The sequence below is a fragment of the Mya arenaria genome, chromosome 8, assembly GCF_026914265.1.
Source record: "Mya arenaria isolate MELC-2E11 chromosome 8, ASM2691426v1".
NCBI classification, from domain to species: Eukaryota; Metazoa; Mollusca; class Bivalvia; order Myida; family Myidae; genus Mya; species Mya arenaria.
The window spans coordinates 1,710,456-1,738,409 of record NC_069129.1 but is presented as its reverse complement, the minus strand read 5'-3'; the positions used below and the strand labels follow the sequence as shown (position 1 = coordinate 1,738,409).

General features: G+C 35.2%; 2 protein-coding genes and 1 long non-coding RNA gene across 3 annotated transcripts; 1 reads left to right on the top strand and 2 right to left on the bottom strand.

The window, feature by feature from the left end:
- Nucleotides 1–109: 109 nt before the first annotated feature.
- On the bottom strand, nucleotides 110–2,399 carry LOC128242300 (uncharacterized). The gene is made up of 3 exons (XR_008262576.1): nucleotides 2,264–2,399; nucleotides 1,367–1,467; nucleotides 110–561 (listed from the first exon to the last, which is right to left on the bottom strand). It is a non-coding gene; the product is annotated as an uncharacterized LOC128242300 (long non-coding RNA).
- Nucleotides 2,400–12,327: 9,928 nt separating this feature from the next.
- LOC128242945 (sialidase-like) lies at nucleotides 12,328–14,477 on the bottom strand. Its single transcript, XM_052960398.1, has 2 exons — nucleotides 13,438–14,477; nucleotides 12,328–13,297 (listed from the first exon to the last, which is right to left on the bottom strand). The coding sequence occupies exons 1-2, from the start codon at nucleotides 14,475–14,477 to the stop codon at nucleotides 12,328–12,330; spliced, it is 2,010 nt and encodes a 669-aa protein (XP_052816358.1).
- Nucleotides 14,478–18,770: 4,293 nt separating this feature from the next.
- LOC128242323 (uncharacterized) lies at nucleotides 18,771–20,339 on the top strand. The gene is made up of 2 exons (XM_052959428.1): nucleotides 18,771–18,880; nucleotides 19,229–20,339. Exons 1-2 carry the CDS (start codon nucleotides 18,799–18,801, stop codon nucleotides 20,257–20,259), a joined length of 1,113 nt encoding a protein of 370 aa, XP_052815388.1. The 5' UTR covers nucleotides 18,771–18,798; the 3' UTR covers nucleotides 20,260–20,339.
- Nucleotides 20,340–27,954: the final 7,615 nt, after the last annotated feature.

The following is a 27,954-nucleotide window of genomic DNA, read 5'->3' as shown; positions in this document are numbered from 1 at the left end:
AAAAAAAATTGCCACTCGTAAAAATATATTATTCTATGACACTCGTGAAATAAAATACGATTTTTCACTGAAATCAACAAATATCCTCTGTGTATTGAATGGTAAATCGTTACAGATTCAGTACACGAACTGAGCTATAAATATTGATGTAGGACTTCGAGATCATGTACAATATGGGTTTCAAAGGTTGATGGCAGTCCTTACCGGATGCAAGTAAGATCGCGCACTTCAGTCACCGTTTTAGTAACTAATTGGTCATACTTCATACTAATCACCTCAAGTATTAACCTTTCATAAGCTTTAAGCGTTTAATAAGGATGCAGATCTTTGCTTCAAATTTATGTATCGTGTTTATTGTAACAACATTTAACAACTGAAAAAAAATACATGGTGTTCTATTATCGTCGACATTGGGCTGAACATTGAAGGAAAATCATGGAGCACTCCTCGAGACATTCTTTATGACGATCGCTCAGCTTGTAGTATTGGCCTGTACAGTTTACATCACACCTCAACACCTCGCCCGCTAGATCTTCACATGGGCAATTGGGCCCTTGGTCCCTGAAAATGGGGCGTAGAGAAAGGTGTTCGTGCCTTCTGATACTCATTGACAGTAGCGCACACAATTTCTTAAAGATGCACTCTCACAGATATACCATTTTTACAACTTTTTATTGTTTGTCTTGGAAAGAGCAATTTTTACGTAAATATCTGCAAACCAATAACAAAAGATTGCTGACAAAAAATCAGATCGCAGACTTGCATATTTCCGTTCCAAAATCAATGTTTTATGGCTTAAACCGTTAGTACGGTTTAAAAAAAATGCATAAAACATCATTTTTTTAACTTAAATATTTAAATCTGCGTTCTAAGTTTTTGTCAGCAGCCTTATATAACTGGTTTTCATGGATTTTCGCAAAAATTGTCTCGTTTCAACACAAAAAATAAAAAAAGGTGTCAAAACCTTCAATCGGTGAGAGTGCAGTTTTAAATAGCATGGACATATTATCTACAGCATTCGTAATACAACTGGTGCTTTTACGTTTCTAACTTAATCCTTTTCTACAATTATTAAAGATTGCAGTTAAACCTAATGGGGATTAACCAGTTGTGTTAAAAATACATACGTTTAAACGTAAATGCAGTCGAGCCCCGTTGGCTCGAACTCGTTTGGCTCGAATAACTCGTTGGCTCGAATAACTCGTTGGCTCGAACTGGATGTAAAGGGCCGATTTCTTTACACTGAAAGGTAGCTTTCCTGCTTGGCTCGAATTTTCCGAGGCTCAATGTGTTTTCGCCGGTCCCTGGGATTCGAGCCAACGGGGTTCGACTGTAAATACCACCGTTACTGTGCTTCTAAACTTACGCGATGTCAACAGGAAAGCCATTTCTCTTCGGACGACAGTCAACCACCGTCAGAAAAAGTGAGAACAGCGCAATATAGGTGAGTTTTCCTGAATATTTGAACTGAAAAACAATATTTTGCTAATGGTTTAATCCAAAATAATTTCTTCTCACAATGTTTTTGTTAAACAGTATTTGTTTCGTTTCTATCTCATTATATTAAAACAGTATTTTTTCAATATAGGGCTGATCGCATGGGTAAAAAAAACTTATAAACAATAAGGTTCCGCAAAATTGTTGATTTATTTCATAAAGAACCGTTACCATGAAAAAACTATTTTGGCAAAATACCATTTTTCAGTTAACAACGTATGCGCTAGCTGCTTGATATAAATATTCTGTAATCAATTTTGACAGCTCACAGAGAGCAAGATTTTCAGATGTAAATACAGTTTCTGCTTAATATCATACTAATGGCCTTAGCAAAATCATCGCAGATAGTGGCTGCTAGTTATGTAGTATCTGATAATAATACCCCTAAACATAGATACAAACATATAACACATCCCTTGAATCGCATTATAAAATTAATAATTCTCAGAAGCTACATCGTTTGTGCTGTTATATTATGTCACTTAAATTATTTTAACTGTAATATTTATGTATCATTAATTGTTATTTATATTCATAATAACATACGTTTTATGTTGTGTAAGAACGAGAATATGTAAACGGACAAGAACGCCGACCTTGTAAACAACAACAAAATAAAATATGTAAATTCTCAAAATTTCAAACGCTACAAAACATGATCATATTTGAGTAAATATATATATAAAGAAACTAAATCAATATAGCATAATGTTTGCAATATTTGTAGAGCACAATACTTAATCGAACAGAGGAAGTATGTACTCACCATTCCGAAAGCTTTGTCACAAAACCTTTAAGTGTTATTCGATTTATTCCGAGCTTGAACTATTAACGCAGCGGGCGTTGTGAAGTGCTTAATGAGCAAGCCACTCTGACGTACCCTGGATAATATAGCATTGGGTATAAACTGATTATATAAGTGTATTCAATTCTGCAAAGCTCCAGAGAGCGATTTACTGATACATGAGGAATACGCACGCAAATAATATACATAATTGATAAAATTATGTGCTTGTAAATAATTATGTGCTTGTAAATATTTCAATTATCCTCAGTTTCCAATTTGCCATAGGGTACCTTAGGCTATGCAGCAGTAAACAAATATAAATCAAATTCGATCAATTATTCATTTCATTCTGGAAGCAGTCATTGTACAAATATTGGCGCCCATTTTCTCTAGAGCGTACGGCAAATATTGGGCTGATTGTTCAGAACTTTAGTTTTCGTAACGACATCGAAGTTAACTATTAAAGGTGAAATAGTTGATGATATATAGGGGATATTATGATTGTACGCTTTTCTGGTGACCTGCAACTTGTCGAGTTCGGTGAGTAAACACGTATCCGGCGTTACCGCATGTCGAGACGGATACATGTTTACTCACCGAACGAGACGTGATGCAAGTCACCAGAACATCGTTTTATCGTAATATTCCATCTTTTATATACCTGCCTATTTAATTATTCCCTTTTATTTTTCAGTTTGAATTCGAATGTGTTACGTAGTTTTGTGTAATGAAGTCAAGGGATGTTACTACAGCGAAATGAAGTCAGAAGTTACAGAATTCACTTTATTTTTGCAAAAAAAGACTAAATTAAAAAATTCTTAAAACGAAAAAAAGAATAAATGTCACAGCACAAAAAGAACAACATGGACAAAAATCGATACTTACTTTACGAGTATACACTATTCGTCATTTCCTGTAGACGTACCGCGGCCATTTTTACCAAAGAAAATATTCCTGGGATTTTTTGACGATCATAATATGCTGAATTTAGGAACGTTCGTGAGTCAATCGCTATTTCTATCGATGACGCGAATTCGCCCTCTTCTTTGTATTGGCGAGCTGCTCATATTAATGATAATAAACATGGATAATACAACAATATTTATGACCTTCGAAATGGCAAACAACTAGTTCACTGAAGTAGCTGTCTAGATAGATTGGAAGTGTGCTCTGCTTCGTGCTTATCCTCATGGTTCTTAAAAGAACATGAGAACCATGTTCCTGAATATTTACATGCTTCTGGAGCGTGGGTAAAGTTAGATTATTTCTTGTATTTAAAAGGTTTTTACCAGGACACGCTATTTTTAGCAACGCGAAAGTAGTTCCGAGATTACACACGGTACTCGCATGATACGGATTTAGAAAACGACAGTATGGTGATACGAATTTTCAATACGGCTTGCGGAATTTTCACTGATGAATATTGAAATGGAATTTGATAGGCATATAATATGATGACTTATTATATGCCTGCGGTCTCGACGGATACTTGTTTACACACCGAACTCGACGTGATACAGGTCACTATAAAAGCGTCCTATCATAATATCCCCTATAGGCATATAATAAGATGGTATATCTAAGTATAACAAGTTATAATAAGTTTTCTCAATATTTGTATTAAGTTCTGCAGATTACATGAGTATCCGTCACACATTAAGAGTATTAAAGATTTAAAATTAAAAAAAGAACGATCCAGTTTACAATAATGTTTACTCTAACACTGTTTGAACGACTGTTTGGGAAAAAAATCATTTGCAGACGGTATAGTGGTTCTTATACCAATAGATACAGTACGTATGACTCAGGTTTAGATCTCTGTGTAAAACGTATTGTTTATTGTTGGTCTCCTAAACCATTTTGTAATCGATGACATAAATGAAAATGCCAAAGAAATGTATAATTACTGTCTTAGTGTTTGGTCCAAAATGCCCCTATATCACGCCTCCAACATAAATGACGCAACGCCATTGGTCCAGGACTGGTCACGCGGTGATCAAAGATTTTCGTATATCGTATCAAAATGGCGTCTATATTCCGATTCCGATGAATAAGTAAAACATTTAAACATGTTAACATGTTGTCGACGTAATATATACGTTACGGGGTTAGTAAGTGATTTCATATGGTTTCCTTTGCCCCGTATATCCCATATCGGGTCACCTACTTACCCCGTAACTTATAATACAATCAGCGCGAATACGCAACCCACTTAATACAACACATTTATGACTTAATGGAACTAGGGCGGTTGTTTCGTCGAATGCTTTCTAAACTATCAACTTCTAAACTATAAACTCAGATCAGGGAATTTATCGCTTTTGCGAGCACATGAGAGCCAACATTGTTTTATAAACGCTAACTAAAATTGTGGCATTACAAATGATTTTCTTTCTTACATTGCTGCACTGGACTTCAAATGAGCTACTAGGCATTTAGTCAAATGGCTCATTTACCTCTTTCAAATGGGCAGATATCAAATCAAAAACAAATTTGTTTCTTCTGGTATTGCTCCCCTAAATTAACTTACATCATGTAACCAACAGCTGCGTTAGTCAAGTCACAATTACAATAGCAACGAGCAGCGAGTACCTATACTTATGCCTTCTGAAAGTCAGTGCTTGAAATAATAACAACATGAATTCATGACTGTGTGGTGTTTTTCAGCTTACTTTGATATACGAATTAGCATAGATTATTTGGGACAATTACCTCTCCTTATGGTATATGTATAACCCGTATATTCGTCAATGTAAGTGGCTTTTTACCTTCAACTACAGCAAGCATGCTCCCGGCCTTATGCCTCGGATTCGTCTCCCTTCTTTCCAGGTCCTGGTTCCCAGTTATCTCCCTTGGACTAATCTACTAGCAAGGTACAAGTACCGAACAATACCATAACTGCATTATCACCTTTATAAAACTAGATAACTGATAAACCCGACGACCACACGTCCGTCACAGCAGTAAATAATCTTCGGATGGAGTTCAAACTTGCCAGCATTCCGCGCATCCAAGTAAATGTTTTTGCATTTACAAAATCTGCTGCTTTCACATAATTTCTGCAGCGTAAATTGCGGCATGTTACATTATAATTGGTAAAGAAAAAAATACCTTTGTTTAAGAATAAAGCGCTAATACCAAATTCGGTGCTTGAAAAAGTATGCATGAAATCAGGAACCACAAAGTTTACACACATACAGGTAAAATATGGTACTTTTAAACTAGTATAACAAATTGTTTTGATAAGCATTATAGGACGGTAATATCCAACGTTTAATAATAAATGGTTGCTGTTTACCACTACTTTGTCTGTCCTTGTTTTAGTGCGATGTTCTGTGACTCTTGTTTAATGTCTGTAAAGCCTTGAACCTTGCCACCTTGTATGAAAGGCATTGCACCTTGTACCTTGTTTGTTGCATGTAAGGCATTGATCATCGTCCCTTGTTTAACGTATGTAAAAAGTTGTAGCATGTCCCTTGTTTAATGCATGTATGACACAGAACCATATACCTCATTTAATGTATGTTAATTCTTGAACCATTTCCCTTGTTTAATGTTTGAAGGCCTTGAACGTTTTTGCCTGTTTAAAGTATGAAAGTCCGTGAGCTTGTTTATTGTATGTAGGGTCTTAAACCCAGTCCCATGTTTAATGTGTGTTATGCCTTGAGCTTTGTCCCTTGTTTTAAGTATGTAAGGCAATGCAACCTGTCCCTTGTTCAATATATTTGAGGCCTTTATCTGAATGCTGTGTTTAACACATGTAAGTCTTTTAACCATGTCCCTTGTTCAATGTTTATAAGGCCTTGAACCCCGTCCCATGTTTTATGTATGTGAGGCATTGAATACTAATCTTGTTTAATGTTTGTAAGGCTTTAAACATCATTGTTTTTAAGTCCTTGAACTGTGTTCTATAATTCTTGAACAATTTCCCTTGCTTAACGTTTGTAGGGCATTGGGTCTCATTGCCTGTTGTATGTATGTTTGGTCATCAACCCTATCCCTTGTTTTATGTTTGATAGGCTTCAAATCCCGTTGCTTGTTAAATTTATATAAGGCCTTGTACACCCTGTACCTTGATTAATGTATGTAAGGCATTAAACCCTGTACCTTGTTTAATGTAAGTAAGGCATTGAATCGTGTGCCGTGTTAAATGTATTTAAGGCCTTGAACTTCTTTGATTGTATACTGTATGCAAAGAATTCAACCCTGTCTCATATTTAATGTGTGTAAGGTATTAAACCACGTTGCTTGTTTAATGTATGCAAAGTCATGAGCCTTGTACCATGTTTAATGTTTGTATAGCTTTGAACATCGTTGCTTGTTTAATGTATGCAAAGTTTTATTCATGTCTCTCGTATAATGCATGAACGGCCTTGAACCCATGATATTGTATGTGTATGTAAGCACTGAACTGTTTAATTGTTTGATGTGTATAAGGCTTTGACTTTGTTCCTTGTTCAATGGATTTTATTTCACAGGGTCTTTAACCGTGTCCCTTGATTAATGTCTAGTAAGCCTTGTACCGTGCATATTTTTAATGTCTGTAAGGCCTTGAACCATGTCTCTTGCTTAATGTATGTAAGGTCTTAAGCGTCGTCCCTTGTTTAATGTGCATACGGTCTTGAACGTCGTTTCTTGTTAAATGTACGTAAGGTCTTATGCGTCGTCTCTTGTTTAATGTATGTTAAGTCTTGAACGTCGTCTCTTGTTCAATGTATGTAAGGTCTTGCACCCTGCGACATGATAATTATTAGATATATGGCTGCTAGGATCTTCATAAGATGCATGGCTGCTAGGATCATCATAAGTGGTGAGGCTGCTAGGATTATCATAATATGTTTGGCTGCTAGGATCCCCATTATATGTTTGGTACCTAGGATCATCATAAGATGAGCGGCTGCTAGGATCATCATAAGATGTGTTGCTGCTAGGATCACCATAAGTTGTTAGGTAGCCAGGGAATCATTAGATGTATGGCTGCTAGGATCATCATAAGATATGCGATGGCTAGGATCATCATTAGTTTTGTGGCTGCTAAGATCATCATAAGATGTGCGGCGGCTACGATCATCATTAGATGTGTTGCTGCTAGGATCATCATATGATGGGAGGCTGCTAGGATCATTATAAGATGTTTGGATGCTAGGATCATCATTAGATGATTGGCTGCTAGGATCATTATAAGATGTGTTGCTGCTCGGATAATCATAACTTGTGTGACAGCTAGGATCATCAAAAAATGTGTGGCTGCTAGGATCATCATAACATGTGTGACTGCTAGAATCATCATAAGATTTGTGGCTGCAAGGATTATAGTTTGACCAAACATTATAAGGAAAGTTTTGCAAAAAGCATTTTTATTAACAATTATGTGACAACATATTCGTTTTGTGCTTAACATCAATTAATTTCTTAATAATATTAGAGGATGTAAGTCTTCCATTAAATTTTCCAGTAGTATGTTAGAGTGATCTCACTTTGTTTACATTTGAGCAAACGACCTTGAGAGTTGAGTGTTTAAATGAATGCATCTGACAAAAAGAATGATTGTTTATGAACTCTATGGTGATGGGATTACAACTGCAAGCACCATTTCAGAAACTGCAGACATTCCTCTATCGACTGTATACAGGGTTGTGAGAAATATTGAGAATGAACGGGAATAGAGGATAAGAAGGGAGCAGGTAGGCCTCGAAGTTTGACAGTTGATGATCGGAGGTTGGGTTTAGTCACATCCCAAAACATGAGATGGAGTATTTCCAGGATCGGAGGTGAAATTATTTACAGGGGGACTGTGCCGTTATCCAAAGAGACCATACGGAAAGAGCTTGATTCCAAAGGCTGTGGAAAAAAATGCAACACCATTCCCACTCATGAGGCCAGAGCAAAAACAGAAGAGGTTGGATTGGTGTTTGCGTCGCGGAGACTACATGGATAATGTGATATTCTCTGATGAAAGCTCTTTTTGGCTCTATCCAAATGGCATGAAAATGTGGCCTAAAGACGACAAATATCTCCTTACCAGCGACCAGAACACAATCCCAAGTTCCATGTGTAGGGTGGGGTAGGTATGTTTGAAGTGATGCCACTGTGTTTCTTCGAAGGTAATTTTACCAGTGAGCGGTGTACAGACATTTTTCAAGGACATTTGCTTCCAACAGCTTAATAATATTTTATTGCATATTTATAAACATTATTACAATTGTCAAAATATTTACATACATGTATATAGAAAAGTTTGAAATAAATGTTATCAAAGTTGTATGCAAAAGGGTCGGGCCACAAGTTATCAACAACATTAGTTACGGCCCTCCCCTTATAGTTTCGTTAGAGTTAACAAGATGATTGATATGTAAAGTAGTATATGCTAAAAAGAGCATAATATGCTAAAGGTATATAATGTATTTAATTTGTGAATTTGCATGTATAAGTAATATTCGTTATATTATTATGAAAAAAGAAGAAAAACAACAACATTGTATCAAACAAGAAAATGAAGAATTGATATAGAAGAAGAAAAAAAGAGAAAAACTGATGAGAAAAAAAGGACAGAGAAAAACATATAAAGGAGACAAAAGCACACACCCAAGCACAACCCTCACATAGCATTACATCAAATGTTACAGCGCTTACGCTTCCACATGGCTATTTACTAATTCGTATACTCGCTTAGGTAGTTTGCTGGTGAAATCTTCCTGTATGTTTAATAAAGGCTTGGACTTGTTGAAAGAGTTTACTATTATCGTCATCAGTTACACTGGCTATACCATTCAAGAGTTTATCAGGACTTAAAGGGTGATAGGGTCTAGTTTTTGTAAATAAAGTTAATCTCGCATTTTCATATAAAGGACATCTGAAGAAATAATGTTCAGCATCTTCGTAACTATTGCCACATTCGCAAAATGGATCGTCACGTAGAAGTTGTTAAAAAGATCTGCGTGAAGATTGCTACATTTGTTTGTTATTCGAGTGTGTTGAATTTGCATTAATCTCTCACCATGATAGTAGTAGTTTGGGACTGTTGGGGGTTTGTACATCTTTTTACGCTGATATTTAAAAGCTGCTAGTGTGTCAGACATTTTTATTTCTGGGTTAAGATCATTCCATAATTTGGCTGAGGATGGTATCGTGGAATTAGAATACATTTCAGTTCTTCTTGCAAGTGTTTCAAGGTTATCATTATTTCTAAGATTATATGGGGTATTATTTCTAACAAGTTGAGGCATATCGTCAATTAAATAATGTGGCAAGTAACCTTCCTTATATTTATACATCAGTATTAGTTTTTGCATTTTTCTTCGATCAGCTAAAGATACCCAACCTATTTCATTTAATAAATTGTTAATAGAGACGGAACGGGTAAGTCCAGTGACTAGTCTTGCAGCCTCATACTGAATTCTTTCTAACATGTCTTTCTCATATTTAGTGCAATTGTCCCAGATTATTGACCCATATTCTAGAATTGGACGAAGGTATGAAATATATATTTGGTTAATAGTGTTCCGCTTCTGTTTATATTTAAGTAGTCCCATAGAGCCCAATACTTTGCCTGCAGAATTAATTATAGAGTTAATATGTTCATGCCATTTTCCATTCTCACTAAGTGTTGCTCCGAGATGTTTATGGTGTTCAACAAAGTTGAGTTGGCTGTTATTGAAAATAAGAGTTGGACGGTTATCATTGGTTCTTGAGAAGAACATAACTTGCGTTTTAGCAGAGTTAAAAGTTATAAGCCATTGCTCTGCCCAACGATGTATTTTATCAAGATCATGATTCAATGTATGTTCAATGTAATTAACATCAGTTGAAGTTACAGCTAGCGAGCTATCATCAGCGGAAAGGCGTGTTATACTTAATAACGGATCAGCTATATCGTTAATATATATAAGGAACAATAAAGGGCCTAACACGGACCCTTGGGGGACTCCAGCATTTATTGACATTTTTTGAGAGAATGATGATTTTACAAAAACCCTTTGTGATCTACATTGAAGGTAACTTGAAAGCCAATTTAAAACATCACCATTGATACCGTATTGTCTTAATTTAAATAATAAACCTTACTGCCATACTCTATCAAATGCTTTACTTATATCACAGAATACAATACATGTTGACTTTTTGTCGTCAAACGATTTACAAATTTGATTATACATATCTACGAGCTGGTATATTGTCGAATGTCCTGGTAAAAAGCCTGATTGGTTTTTGAATATGAGATTATTTTGTATAAGATAATTATGGATATGTTTATGTATTACACTTTCCATAACCTTGCCAACACAACTAATTAGGGAAATTGGTCTATAATTTGAGGGCAAATACTTTTCACCTTTTTTGAATAATGGCAATACATGAGCTAACTTCCAATCGCTAGGAAAAGTGGTCTCTACTAACGATTTGTTGAATAATATTGTGAGTGGTTTGCAAATTGTATTTTTTGTTTCTTTTAACATGCGGTGAGATATTTGATCAGGTCCTGTTGCTTTATTTATATCCAGAATACCAAGAATGTCTGTGACTTCTTGTTCATTAATAATAATATTGGTAAAAGAGGAATTGGTTTTAAAGGCAAATGAAGGAAGAGAAGAAGTTGAATCATCAACAGTAGATATTGACGAAAAGTAATTATTAAAAGTAGTTGCTTTATCGGTGTCAGTAAATGAAAATGACTGGTCATTGTTTTGCAGTGGTGGTATATTCTGGTCACAGTTTGTATTGCTTTTAGTTAAGAGCTTTACGGTATTCCAATATTGTTTTTGATTGTTGTTTTTGAAATCATTTAAAGACTCCTCAATGTTGTTATAAAAAATTGTTTTAGCGTACTTTTTCATGTTATTAACTTTGTTTCTAAAAGTTTTGTATTTATTCCAATCTAATGTTTTACCACTTACGGTTGCTACCTTCTTTAACCTGTCGCGTTGTCTCGTTTGTGTACCATGATTTGTCGTCGGATCGTATAGTAACTAAATAATTTGGAATACATTGTTTGACTAAGTTTATGAATATTTCTGTAAATTTACGTGTTGCTGTATTTATATCAAGCGGGTGTAAAAAAGACCAATCATAATTATTAATTAGGTCATTTAGTTTAGTAAAATCTGCGCGTTTATAGTTCCAGACTCGCCTTTGGTAAGTATTATTTTCCGGAAAGTTAAAATCAATGTATGCAAAAGTACCTAGATGATCACTGATCGAGTTATTTGAATCAAGTATGCCAGCGTGATGCAGTTTTATGTTATTGCTTATCGCGATTTGGTCCAAAAGTGTTGCAGAGGTATTTGTCACTCGCGTAGGAGCATTAATTATATTTGTCAAATTATTAAAAAGAAGAATATCCTTAAATTTATGATTTGAAGTATTGAGTTGATCTTCATTTATGTAACCTACGATGATGATTTGGTTCGAACTTTCGTAAGCTTTCTCAATACCTAAATGTAATCTTTCCCACATTTCAGCAGATGTATTGGGTTGGCGGTATACATTACAAATTATATAACTACTTGATCTGTCACAAACTTGCACAAAAATTTGGGCTTCCAACAGCTTTTGTTTTGTATGGAAATATATGGGGGTTGCAACAAGATAATGATCCGAAATATACTGCCGAACATGCATAATCCTAATATTTAGAGGAAAAAGTGGCCAAGCTTCAGTCCTGATCTGAATCCTATTGAGAACATATGGGGGTTAATGGAGAACAATATCAACCAGAAACCCAGTTTCTGGGACACTATGGACTCTGTCTTGATAACTTCTTTGATAGGGAGAAAGCCCAGTAGGATTGAAGCATGTATTACTCAGGAAGGAGGATTTACAATATTTTGAAAGCTGGTGATTTTATATTGTGAATATATGTTCAATATAATGATATTAACAAATAATTGATGATCTACTTTTATGTATAAACACACAATTCTCATAAATTTAAGGTCAAACTATATCATAAGTTTGTATGGCTGCTAGGATCATTATACGTGGTGTGGCTGCTATGGTCATCATAAAGGTGTGCCTGCTAGGAACGTCAATAAATGTGTGGCTGCTTAGATCATCATAAGATGTGTGGCTACTAGATTATCATAAAATGAGTGGCTGCTTAAATCATCATAACATTTGTGCCTGCTAGGATCATCATTACGTGTGTGGCTGCTAGGAGCACCATACGATGCGTGGCTGCTAGGATCATCATATGATGTGTGGCTCCTAGGATTAGCACTAGATGTGTTGCTGCTAGGATCAGCACTAGATGCGTGACTGCTAGGATCAGCACTAGACGTGTGGCAGCTAGGATCATCATAAAATGTGAGGCTGCTAGGATCATCATAAGATGTGTGGCTCCTAGGATCAGCACTAGATGTGTGACTGCTAGGATCAGCACTAGATGAGTGGCTGCTAGGATCAGCACTAGACGTGTGGCTGCTAGGAGTATTATTAGATGTAAGGCTGCTCGGATCAGAACTAGATGTGAGGCTGCTAGAATCATCGTAAGATGTGCGGCTCCTAGGATCATCATAAGATGTGTGGCTCCTAAGATTAGCACTAGATGTGTGGCTGCTAGGATCAGCACTAGATGTGTGGCTGCTAGGATCAGCACTAGACGTGAGGCTGCTAGGATCACCATAAGCTGTGTGGCTGCTAGGATCATGATTATATGTGTGGCTGCTAGGATTCTCATAAAATGTGTGGCTGCTAGGATCCTCATTATACGTTTGGCTAATGGAATCATTGTTAGACGTGTGTCTGCTCGTACCATCATTAGACGTGTGGCTGCTGGTGACATTATTAGACGTGTTGCTGCTGGGGCCATTATTAGCCGTTCGACTGTTTTTGCCATCATAAGATGTCTGACTGCTCGGGTTAGCATTAGACATGTAGCTGCTGGGATCATCATTATATGGGTGGCTGCTGAGGCCATGATTAGACGTGTGGCTGATAGGATCATCATAAGCCGTGAGGCTGATTGGGCTATCATAAGACGTGTGGCTGCTAGGGTCATCATTATATGTGTGACTGCTAGGGCCACCATAAGAGTTGTGGTTATAAGACTTGTGGCTGCTGCGATCATCATTAGATGTGTGGCTGCTGGCGCTATCATAAGACGTGGGCCGCCGGGGCCATCATTAGTCGTGTGGCTGCTCGTACCACCATTAGACGTGTGGCTGCCTGGGCCATCATTAGATGTGTGGCTGCCGGGGCCATCATTAATCGTGTGGCTGCTCGTACCATCATTAGAAGTGTGCCTGCTCGTACCATCAATAGTCGTATGGCTGCTCGTACCATCATAAGACGTGTGGATGCTTGGTTCATCATAAGACATGTTGCTTCCGGGGCCATAATCAGACGTATGGTTGCTGGGGCCATTATTAGACATTTGGCTGCTGGGGCCATCATTAGTCGTGTGGCTGCTGGGGCCATCATTAGACGTTTGGCTGCTGGGTCCATCATAAGTTGTGTTGTTGCTGGGACCTTTATCAGACCTATGGCTGCTGGGGCCACCATTGGACGTTTTGCTGCTGGGGTCATCATTAGACTTTTGACTGCTGGGGCCATCATTAGACGTGTGGCTGCTGGGGCCATCAATAGAAGTGTGGCTGCTGGGGCCATTATTAGACGTGTGGCTGTTGGGGCCATCATTAGACGTTTGGCTGCTGGGGCCATCATTAGACGAGTGGCTGCTGGAGCCATCATTAGATGTGTGGCTGCTGGTTCCATCATTAGACGTGTGGCTGCTGGGGCCATCATTAGACGTGTGGCTGATGGGATCATCATTTGACGTGTGGCTGCTGGGGCCATCATTAGTCTTGTGGCTGCTGGGGCCATCATAATATGTGTGGCTGCTGGTGCCATCATTAGACGTGTTGCTGCTGGGGCCATCATCAGACGTGTGGCTGCTGGAGCCATCATTAGACTTGTGGCTGCTGGGGCCATCATAAGATATGTGGCTGCTGTGGCCATCATTAGATGTGTGGCTGCCGAGGCCATCATTAGATGTGTGGCTGCCGAAGCCATCATTAGATATGTGGCTGCTGAGGTCATCATTAGTCGTGTGACTGCTGGGGACATCATAAGACGAGTGGCTGCTGGGGTCATCATTAGACGTTTGGCTGCTGGGGCCATCATTAGTCGTGTGGCTACTGGTGCCATCATATGACGCTTCTGGGGTCATCAGCGGACGTGTGGCTGCTGGTGCCATCATTAGACTTGTGGATGCTTTGACCATCATTAGACGTGTGGTTGCTAAAATCATCATAAGATATGTGTCTGCTAGGATTATCATTTGATTTGTTGCTGCCGTGGCCATCATAAGACGTGTGGTTGCTGTGATCATCATTAGATGTGTAGCTGCCAGGATCATTAGACTTGTGGCTGCTGGGATTGTTTTTTTTCATGGATCACATTGCACTTTTATCATTGTCACAACAATAATTAGTAGTATGAAGTTAACAATAAGACAAGTAAACCTTTTATCGTACTTTGTGTAACAAGTTTATAGTTGCATCCTTTAGGACGTACGACAGTCTCATTAACAGTTTCGATCAGCTAACGACTTCCGTCAATATCTTCTGGTATCATAAGATTGTATTGTGGATGTGATTTGAATACGATTATGATTACAATCATTTATATCAACATATGGTTATCAAAGGAAATAATTACTTATGTAAATGTCAATTACTTCGGCTCGTAATTTCAATTGCTATTTTTCAAAATTATACAATTGAACTTAAATGAAATAATAATCAAAATATTAATGGATATCACGATAGCCTCTTAAAGACTTATATGGGAAATGAACTTCTTTATTTAAATTTAGCTTTTATCTCATAGGCTAAAATTAGAAACGGCTGTATGAATCGCTGAAATATTGCAAGTTTAAAAATATATATATAAAAGTGACTTGTTTACAACATGCGGATTGATTTTTTTCCTAACCAATGCAAAAGTAGTAATGTGATAGTTAAATTAAACTGGAAAAGTCATAAACCATATATTTTATGTTACATGAGAATATTGTCTGACAACTACAATTGTATCATGCTTGAGAATCTTCTGTACGGTGACACAGAGGTCAGAGGTGACTTCCGCAACACTTTATAGTATTATAGCAATTTATAGTATGGCCACAAGTTACTAAGTTATGGCCTCAGTTTGCTAAGTTTTGGCCACAGATGACTTAGTTGAGGCCACAATATAAAAAAGTGTTGCGGATGTCACTTTTGTGTCACCTTACTGGACATAAAAGAACTTAATATGATACAAGTGCTTGATAATATATTTGAATGTTGATCTAATGTATAGATGTCAGTTTACTGATACACGTGGTATTGAAGTACATGGAACAAAAACTGTATGCTTGCGGTAAACTCCTCACAAAAAATATTAAACCGACCCTCTCATGTTTTGTGAAATGCACATTTTATGACGAATTAAAGTGTTACAAATTATAAGGAGTGTTAAAACTAAGATACTGACAGCCGGAACCCTTTAGCAAATGTTGATATTTGCCTAAATATTGTCTTTGAAGATCAAAGTTTTGAATACTGTTACTGACGAGATTCAGCGATTTTCGTAAGGTGATTGGTTGATTGCGATGACAACGTAATGTTATCAATGAATTCTTAAAACGTCGAATTATCCATCATCCGCCGAGTTAAACTTTGTGGCCTAGTAGATACGACGTCGGTTTTCCTTAACCCACACTTAAACCAAAATATTTATTTTATTCTTTAATTGTATTTCTTCTGCATTTTTTTATCAAAGAGTAAGCAATAATGTAAGTGTTTTCAAATGCATAACCGTGAAAAATAAATTAGTCCCTTTAAGCCAGGCGAAAATATAGATTTTGTTAATTATTCATACATTTTACAAAAAGGCAACAGAGCATCACAATCCTATTTGTATCATAAATACATAACATAACATATCCTTATTCAGCTTTGCAAGGTATATGAACATTTATAGTCGTACAACAAAGTGCAATATGGATCAATGAATGCACATTTATAGCCGTTTAATAAAGCACAAAATGGAACAGAGTAGACACAATTTTGTTGACAGAGCATTGAAATGAGTAGATGTCATGTAACAAAAAGACATTGTAAAAAGTTACATATTCAACTAAGTCAATGGCCTTCCTCAATGCAAAAGTGGTCGGAGAAGAAAAAAAAAACGCTTCAAAATTTCATGTTTTATTTCATTTTGATGAACGATCTTTTGCTATAGTAAAACATACATATTTTGTGTCATGTTTTGGTTTATTAAACAGTTGACCAAATTGTACGAAAGAAGATTTTATCAGATTTTGGATAAAAAAAGCATTCACATAATTTCGCAAAAACCTGTAAACTTTATTACTTTGATTTTGTGTTAAAGCTGCACTCTCACAGATTGAACGTTTTGACATTTTTTTTTTATTTTTTTTTGTCTTGGAACGAGCCAATATTTGCGAGAATCCATGGAAACCAGTTATATAAGAATGTTGACAAAATTAGATCGCAGTTTTTTATATTTAAGGTAAAAAATGATGTTTTATGCATTTTACTGAAACCGTTAGTAACGGTTCAAGTCATAAAACATAATTTTTTTTATCGGAAATATGAAAATCTACGATCTGATTTTTTGTCAGCAAACTTATATCATTGGTTTGCAGATATTTATTCAATAATTTGCTCTTTTCATGACAAAAAATAAAAAAAAGTTGTAAAAATAGTTTATCTGTGAGAGTGCAGCTTTAACATATCCCAGACTATCTTATCAACAAGGTCTTGCAAGTTCTTGGTGATACCTTTTTCAAATAAGAAAGATATTCAATAAGATTATTAAAATAGTGGATTAAATTCATTTCCTTGGTACGAAAATGCAAATATCTTTCTTTAAAATAGCTGCAATCATTACAAAGCCTCAAGATACTGTTGATTTGGCAGTACTGACAGGTTTGACCCAAAGACATATATTGTTTGTATTAAGATATTTCTGAAAAAATGTAATAGCTTTTGGATTGGAAATCTAATAAAAAAATTCTTTCGTTAGATTGTCTCAACTCCTATTAATGCTACACATCTTGCAACGGATATATGAATAATCCTTGCTAAATATTGAGCCTGAAAACTAAATAAAAATGTTTTCCTTAACATTTTTAATTGTTGTCTTTCAAACGACTTTTGCACTGCGGAAGACCCTTAAGATTTTCAATCTGATAAGTGATAAGTTTGTTAAAGTGTTATTTGAGAGCTGGTTGAATGTTGCGCGTGTGATAAAATTGAGATATGTTCGTATTCACATCCGTGAAGGCAATAAATACACCAAGGACGATATAAATAACAATCGTTTGACGATCGCAAATAAAAGCAATCAATAAATGTTACAACTACCCGGTAAATATTTGTTTATAAGTTCAAAATATATTTTACTGTACATTAATTTCCATGGTAACGACAATATGGGAGGTTTATTATAGAGCACACATAACATACCAATGTTCGGATTAGTGTTGTAGTTATCAAATAAGAACGACGAATGTAAGAATCGAATGTATTTCCAGCCAAATATAATAGCCTTTCATCCTTTATAAAGTGCCATTCTTAAATTATTTGATAGGATTTGTAGTGTTTTGACAAAAAGACATAGGGTCATAATTTTATTCCGCGCCTGATGAGAAACAGTTTACATCCTTAGACATTAAAACCATATAAAAAAGTCATTTAGAGTTTGCCTAATATGCTCTAAATATATTACAACCATAACCATTATTGCATTTTGAGTAAATATTATACAACAATTACTATATTGGAAAACTAGAAAAAACAATGGGTTTCGAACAAGGATTTTACCTTCAACATTTCGCCATATGAAGTTGGCTGTCGTCTCGTTGAAATTGACACCATATGGCAGATGGTTAAACAGTGTTAGAAACTGTTAAACCACGGACCAATAATTGGTTTATATGTTCTTGGTTTAACCCCTTTTATAATTTATGGGCTAACTCATACATTATGAGTGTTATTAGATATTTTGATAAATTATAATTCATTGTCCCTTTCCTTACCTATTAACATCACGCCTTTTCATGCTGCCTCGTATCAACAGTATGGCATGTTCTGCTGCTTTTTGAAAACTGCTGTTTATAAGTTCTTACAATACCCAATACCGTATCAATAACAAATTATTTTCAGAAACTGCTTTTCGTAACAAATTCAATCTGGAAAAAAATCAGCTGCTTTGTACTCACATTATTGCATCAAAAAGAACCATTTTCAATTTGAAGGGATGCCAACCTAAAAGAAAAACAAAAAAAGCTCATGCGCTGTTAATTTAAGAGATTTACCCTCAGGGGCAAATTTCATTTGCTTTTTGATTTGCCTTTATGTAGCCCCAAGAGATTATTTTCAAATATTCATGTATATGGGAGCGGGGGTATATTTACTGTGTTATAACATTTATTGTAAACTTTACATATATCATTAGGTTAGGTGTATCACATGCGACATATAACTTGGAGTACATCCGTGTTCATAATGCTAGTGCTGAGAAAGAGAACTGTTGTTCTCTTAGGATTTATATTTGTTGTTAGTTCTGTGACAGTCTTAAGGCTGACAGGTTGGTCAATATATGCATATATGATATAAGTATTTATTTCAAAATGAAGTTGTTTTGTTTTTTTAAATCATGATACTGTGAACAAGCAAATATAAAATCATGTTTCGTTTCGGCTCAAGCTTAAATGAAACTGAAACTTTTAAACAGATTGCAGATACTCGTACAGCGCAGGTTTAAATTTCTGAAATCCAATATAGCGGAATCAGGTTAAGCCAACTATTTTTAAATAAAATAAGATACTAATATATTTAAGGGTTAATATCCGTTACATTTATGATGTTTCGGGCTACTTTGAGCCTGGGGATTATTATACAAAAGTAATTTATAAATTAGTTTTTATCCCATCAGGTTTGCATACGGGTGGTTATCAAACGGAGCAAATGTTTGCACAAAAGACACAAAGCGTTTCCGAAATCATTTTACCTGTTATTTTACAAACAACATATTCTGCTGTTGCTGAAGATCTTCGGGCACCCGCTGATGCGAGAAACCCACTTATTCCACACATTATACACCAGACGTTTGAGACGGTAATGATTCCTTCTGAATTGGAGAGTTACATTCGCACAGTTGTCAACATGAACGCCAACTGGACATACTATTTTTGGACAGATGTCTCAGCTAGAAATCTAGTAAAAGAGAGACACCCAAATTTACTTGATATTTGGGATAAATACAAAAGAAACATAATGCGAGCTGACGCGTTACGCTACGTTGTGTTGTATGAATTCGGAGGTGCGTATTTGGACCTTGACGTTGAGGCATATCGCTCGTTTAACCGGATAACATACAAATACGGATGTATTATCCCACCAGAGCCAATAGAGCACAGTGCATTGTTGTACAACATGACTTTGCTGTTGAACAATGCAATCATGTTTTGTCGAGCAAAACATCCAATAATGAAGGCACTAATGAATGGACTAGAAGGTTCAATGAACCATAAAAATATTTTGTTTGCAACAGGTCCGATATTTTTGACTAACATGTTTAATTCCTATGTGAACGAACGTATATTGAACAAATCTGTCATCATTAACAATGACAGCAGCGGTACTACTGTTTTCCATGTATCAGGAGAAGCCTATATTGTCGACATTTACATCCCAAATGTTGCATTCTTTAATGATGAGATTGACTATACTTTGCAGAATAAAGGTTTTCAACAAACCTGTAAAAATGTCTCCGATTCCTCTAATCTTGTGAGACAAGCTTGTGGCCACTTTCTAAACAGGGAGATGAAAAGACAAATGAACTTTCTGGCATTTACAGGACATAAATGGATTCATCTCTGGCTCCGAAGTAAAGCGGATAATCAGAAGACATCAAAGAAGAATATTTCTGAAATACTCGCAGAAAAAACCATTACGATATTTTAAACCCTGTACATCTAATGCAAACGGTAGAAGGATATTAGACACGTTGTATTGTAAAAATAAGAATAACAAATGAATTGTAACTTTTTTTTGTCGTGTTCATGTTATAACTTGAAATCGAAATTTTATTCCGGAATGTAAGGATAAGAGTAAAGTGTGTGCATTTAAACTGGTTTAAACCCCCAGTAAATTAAACATATTACTGACCGCTCCAAGGCGGTTTCTAACAATCCTTGATAAACATACCTATTTTCTTTATATAGTATAAATTATATGCACTGTGCTGCTTGTGGAGTTTTGTGCTGTTGTTCCATGTTTCTTGTTTGTGATTGTTTTGTTTTTTGTGTTTTATGTCTTTGGCGTTTACCCAGTGCCATTAAACGGTGTTTATGTTGAAATTTTGGCTACGGAACTTGTTTCTGTAGTTATTTTTTACATAAATATCGATATATTTTAAACGCCAATGTTTTTTGAGCATCGATTTCCATTTCGAAATATAAAAAACGTGACATGTATTTTAAGAGTGTCAGACTCTATACTCAAAAGGGAAATTTTGCTCTAATGGGCATGTCTTTTATAATTGGAATAACTTATTGTTTGTAAGATAAAGTTTCAGTGAGGCCGAAGAACGAGGAACAACATTATTTTCTATGGCATTACGGAGAAATCTAGATAATGACGATATTTGAATTGATAGGGCACATAGTCTGGGAAGAATGTCATTTAATAGAAATCGGGAATTTTGGATATAAAATGATTTCAGACACGGTTAAGAGACTATTATGACACAGGAACTATTACGAAGAAAGCGTACCTGTTTTAAAACAGAAGATTTGTGAAAAATAGAAATACCTCAAGGCCACATCAAATTCGCGATCTGCATAATACACGCCAGCAGAAGTGGTTTAGGCAAGATATGTGAGGAGGAAGGTCGAAACTCGTTACCAAACAATGCTTTGATGGCAAATGTGTGAAAATCGAATCCCTAGACTGGTTAAAAGTATTAGGCACAAACCGAATGGGGCAATGAAAAAAATAATGAACAAACCAAAACAAACATGCCCATACAGATGGAAACATTCGGAATGAAACTGAGTCAATGAGTATGAGCAACGTCATTAATGATGTACACAAAGTAAACGAGGACTTACCGGTTAGTAGCATTGCCATTAAATTAAGTAGAAACATTCCGAATCACGAGCAATCTATTTAATCACCACATATTCGGCTACAATCAATGTCGATTAGAAGAACAGCAAGTATAACACTTGGAAACTATGCCCCCACCCCCGAATGCCTTCAACTATATCAACAACACCCAAAAATGTCAGTGGGAAACTAACTTCGTCGCGCGAAAACAATAAACAGCGTGTAAGTGGTAAAAAAAAGTTTGGGAGCGAGGAACTGTCCCAGTGGTCCCAGGAAAATACTTCGCGTAATGGTTTGGGAAACGAAAAACTGGACAAGGTGATAGGTGTGGGAACAGAGACAGCCAATCAGAAGCCAGCTGCCGCGAAGTAGGAGGGCGATGAGAGCATGTTTAATTCCTATGTAAACGTACGTATATTAAACGAATCTGTCATCATTAACAATGACAGCAGCGGTACTTCTGTGTCACATGTATCAGAAGAAGACTTTGTTCTCAACATTTTCGTCCCAAATGTTGCATTCTTTATTGATGAGATTGATTCTACTTTGCAGCATAAAATATTTCATAAAGTCTGTAAAAATGTCTCCGATTCCTCTAATCTTGTGAGACAAGCTTGTGGCCACTTTCTAAACAGGGAGATGAAAAGACAAATGAACTTTCTGGCATTTACAGGACATAAATGGATTCATCTCTGGCTCCGAAGTAAAGCGGATAATCAAAAGACATTAAAGAAGAATATTTCTGAAATACTCACAGAAAAAACAATTACGATATTTTAAACTTAACAAACGACAGGATATTAGAGTAACATAAGAATAACAAATGAATTGTAACCCTTTCATGTCACGTTTTTGTTATATTTTGAAATTGAAATCGGTGCATGTCAAAAGTGTGTCTTTAAAACATGGATTCGGATGTCAAATTATAACATTAACGTGATAAAACAGGGTCAAAATTCATGTATGTCCTGAGTGTCAGACTTTAGACTTAAAGAAACAGAAAGATGATTTATTTGGATTTAAACATATTGTTTCTCATCCACAAAACACAAAAGGTTGATAAATAAATACAAATAATACAGAAACAAAATATATTAAGACATACAAGTGTAATTAAAGGATAGTATTTTTTAAACTTCTTATATCATTAGCTTTGCTTATATAATTACACAATCGATTTAACACCGATTTTTTATTTGAGAAAAACAGCTTAATCAATTTCCACATACTTGCGTTACTGGTGGAATACTTGCTTATATAACTTTTCCTAATGTCTTTAAGTATTAACACATAATAATTATTGTCTTATAAGACTATGAGTTTGTTAAAAGTAACAGGTATAATTTTAATGGGCATGTCTTTAATAATCGGAATGATTATTTATTGTTGGTAACATACATTGACAATGACTTACTAATGCTGAAATTGTCAAGACATGCAAGCAATTCAATAATGGTTATGTTAACGGGCCTGATTTTTTGATAAATGAGGTTTTTAGACTATCTGCGCATGCGCGCAGGTAGTCGTAAGACCACAAAATCCAAAGAACTACTTCTTTTCATGTCGTTTTAACCCATTTTTTGTCTCAATGCGCTCTATATTTAGCAGAATGACGACAAAATAATAAAAATAGATTAGTTGTATTGCGGTCCAAGTATGAGTTCTTGCTTTTTCGGCTATTTCCGCGCTGTATTTCTGTATCCCGGCGTTTTATTTTTAGCAAAATATAACTATTTTTAGATCGTTATATTTATCAGATTAATGTGGGTCAAAATAATGGAAGCTCTGGTAGGAAGGTAACATACTGATATTCACTCTGAGTTTAGCCCAAGATGTTCTAGAAATTATAACCGACCGCAAGTGTCCCTTCGCCTGCAAGGTTTGTTATTATAACCTGGTGTGACCCTTAAGCACGCTTATTTGTAATTGTGTATTTTTGATATTACTTTTATCAGATAATAAACATAAATGATTGTCTGAAAGTCAAAATAGTTGTATCTCCGGTTTCGCGTTGCTAATGCTTCAAAAACTATGATTTGCCTGCTATACAATAACAAAATACTATTCTTTCTATGATTTTTAGGCGTATACTTTTCTAATAAGATGTTTTCATTTTTTGTGTAAAAGCTTCGTTCCGGTGTATTCTTGGCATAGTTTTGGACATCAGCTTTCAGTTTATTCTAACACCCATGCCCTGATACGACAGTGAGTTATGCATACGTTTGATGAAGCAAAGTAGTTTGGATTTAACCTGTAAAACATCCAAAGAGTGCGAAGCATTCATAACAGCACTAGTATTATTTCTACACAGATACTTACATAAAACATAAATAAACATTTATTTATCAATAAAACTTAAAAAAGCACAATCATATTCCCTTTCTTAGAACAGACAAGTTCCGATAATCTAAAAATAGTTTCAACTACATTAACTGACCGATTTTCTACAAATAGTTTCAACATACATTAACTGACCACATGTTTGTCCTCACCGCGGAAAAACGACCATCTGATAAGCTCTGCATTTTGATAGGAATAATTGCTTAAGTTGCTCGCAAAAATAAAATAATTTTCCTTAAACCATTAAAACGTGTATGTTAAAAAAACTTGCCTAACGTATGATATCTATTCAAAGCACCGAAAAACCTTTAGAAGCGATTGACCGGGGCATGCATTGTAACTTTAAATACATGGGGATACGTCGACTGAAGTGATAAGCTGTGCATTTTGAATGGAATTATTGCTGAAGTTGTTTGTAAAAAAAATGATATTCCTTAAACAAAACGTGTACTGGGCAGTTGCCTAATTCCGGATCAATCTTGCAGTTGTCTTAAAATTCTGTCGGAATTACTAAACATAAGTGCATGAAATTTTGACAGAAAAAATATTGGGTCCTACATTAACTGAAATAAACAGCGAATCAAAGAAAAAATCAATTAGTTATAATATAATATTCAGTACGAAATGAGGACATAAACGAGGTCCGAAAACATGCATTTAGTGCCTAAAAATTCGGATTTTTTAAAGAACATAGAAAACATCATCAAGTCAATATACAAATATTTAAATGCTATTTAATTGAAAAGCAGGCATTCAATGTTTAACCTGTATATATATTTTATACGTCTCCGAATTATTTGTATGTATATTTTCGGCCTATCCGAACTACTCTTTTGTCCGAATTTGCAATATTTCGAAAGTACAAATCTGTTACATATTTTCTTCGTTTTCATATCAAATGCTACACAACACAAACACAATGGTATCAGCAGTTTATTTACTTATTTTTTATTTTTGCATTTCGTGATTGAAGATATGTCACAAACATCGTATAGTAGGTCTCGTATTCAAAGATACCCCTACGGAACCTCAATATAAAAGCTCGCGCTGTATGACGTCATCCCCACGTGACTTAATATTGACATTCAGAAAAGCGACATTAATGAGGTATTTATTCTGTGATTATACTCACATAGCTGCACCTTTGTGTTGTTTCTGTTGCTATGGAGGTCAGTTTCATTGACTGGGATCTTTCTATATTAATCACGGTCGTCGAAACGTTTTTTTTTTTAACGATTTCCGATTTTTTAGGCAAATCCGGAATTAGGCAACTGCCCAGTATGTTCATAAAAGGAAATGATATATATGATGTATTGTATTTTCCTATCGTATGATATCTAATCAAAGCAACGAAAAACCTTTATAAACGATTGAAAGGGGCATACATTAGAACATTAATTACATGGGGATGGGAGATTACGACCATTGAAGTGACATTTACATAAACAAAATGACACAAGACGTCATAAAATAGATATAGATATGTTTGTTTCTTCGCCCAGTGTGGGCACAAGCGCTCTTGGCCCTCGGCACAGTTTTATCTTTTATCTATGTGCCCTTCACCCATTCCCATAGTTCAAATAAAATTTGAAACTCTCACATATATGCCCCCAGATAGTCTTTCAGCGCCTCGCGCTTTGATTTTAAGTATGGTATTAATTGTAATAGCTTTTTGACTGTTGTATGCATTTTATTTATAGTAGGTATTTTCCAAAGGCATGGACAGAAGGCTTCATAGTTCCTTTACGCAAGAAAGAGGATAAAGATAATACTAATAATTATAGGGCAACTTCATAAATAAGTACTTTCGGTAAATTGTTTATTTAAGTGATAAAAATAGATTAAAATGGTTGGGCTGAAAGGTACCATGTGTATATTGATGTTCATGCAGGTTTTTGGCATAATATGGATACTGTTGACACTCTTTTTAATTCTTCATGGATTTATTATTATTTATTAAAGAATATAACGAGATTGTTTGCAGTTTATTTTGATGTTACGAAGGCGTTCGATCTTTGGTGAGATATATCGTATGGTATACATTTTCGAAACAGCGAGTGAGAGGAAACATGTTTAATGTTTTAAAATCTATGTATTAAAACGTTAAATTACGAAATAAAATTAATAAAACAAAACGTATTGAAGATTTTCCACATCCTGCTGAGGTGTGAGGGACGTTTATTCCTACGTATTTAAATGATTTAGAAGAGCATTATATTCTGAATGGTTACAATGGTATAGATATGGGTATGTTAGAGCTGTTTCTGTTGATATACATTAAAGAAAGGTTAAGTGTTACTTGAAGTTAAAGTGTTAACCATACCAAGACAAAAGTAATGATGTTTAACACATGTGGACGGTTAAAGAACAATATTAGTTTCTTATATAAGGGAGAAATTTTAGAAACAGTTTTCATAAATTTGACATACTCAGGTCTTGTTTAAAGATGCACTTTTACTCCAAAATAAGATGTATCTCAATTTCTACAATTGTATATATGCAATAACATGGATAAATAAATGTCGGAAACAATGTTTCTTTTGAAGTATACCGAGTTTAATTTGAAAGAAAGGTGCAGAAAACACGGTATTTCTACCTTATGAGACGATAGTGCTGTTTCGTCTAGGCGGGAGTCAACATAGTGACATTTTTCATATAAAACTGCTAGGCAATTTATGGATTACTCTTATCAATTAATCTATGCTCATGTTATCCTTCTAACGTAAACAAAATTATGTATGCTATAACTCGCTGCTGCAAATCTCTTGTATTTCGTTTTGACAAGATTTTTGCATCCAAGCGGCGAATCACATACAACTATACTATCATGGAAGTCAAATAGACTAATCTTATTTGCATGTAGAATATAAGCTTTCTATTTATACTTAGATATGAAGCTATATCCTGCAATGTTTGTATAAATATTTTGACACCAATACGCAATAATTTAGAACTGTACTATTATTATACATATATTATATAGGTTCTATGTCTATAAATGTTTGTATATACCATGAATATCTCCAGCCATGGGGGAAATAAAGATGTTGAGTTGAGTTGAGTTGAGTCCATTTTTAAAAAAACCCTCTAAGGTGTTAAAATTCAAACTCAGAATAATTCCACCAGTGGAGAACTTGGTAAATCCTCATTAGTTAGTAGAAGAGCTGCAATTGTAATCAGATACTGGTTGAAAATAACTAAATTAGAGGTTCGTTAATATGTAAATGGAGTTTACACTCATGTATGTAGTTACCTATAAACAAGACCGATTTGTAAGTCAGTGGCAACATCTGTGTGTACTTTATTACAACTTCTTAGCTCAGATATCTCTATGCTTCCATTTTTCTTGGTTAAATCAATATGTTGGTGATGAAATCATATCTTGTCTTTATTAAAGACCAGAATAAATGATACAAATGAGGTTGTATTCTAAGTCAGTTAGATGGCCTAAAGAATTTTTTTAATGAATAAGAAGGTCTCGTTCGCTTCGCTATTTCATCCCATTCTTGTTCATTAAGAATTTACTTCATGTCTTTAACTATAACAGAGTTTGTTGAATAAATGCAATCCGAAAAAGTGAAAAGAAAATTCTATGTATATTAATTATGTATTTAATTTAGGAAAAACGTGCCATTACTATTATGGATAAACTATATAAAACGTAATGCACGCTGGTTTTTTGCACTGTCAATACTTGATATATTGACATGTTTTGTTTTGTATATATCTCTACATATAATACTCATTTGATTTTGTAAACCATGCAAAGTTATATTTTCTTTATATGCATATTACTAATACAGCATTGATGTATTGACTGCTGGTATATATTTATATATTTTCACAAATGTATACTCATGGACATTATAGCTACATTTGTTTCTGAATAAAATACATGTTAGCTATCTTACGATCAGTCACCAATCCTGTTATCAGTGCACATTATGTGTGGTTATTTCATTCAAATTCTGATCAAACGATTGATCTTATCGAATTCATGTGATGCCTAAACGAGATTAAACAAAGTCCCTGTCCGTCTCGCATGGATTTCATTATTTGTGCGAACATTCGTTTTACGAGAGCAGCTTTGGTCGTTCAATGCAATTTATATATTTCCATTTAAGGTCATTACGATTTTCTTTTACCGAACGATTGTAATGCCTAGACGAGAGTCGAACCGGCCTGAAGCCAATTACACACTCGGCTGGC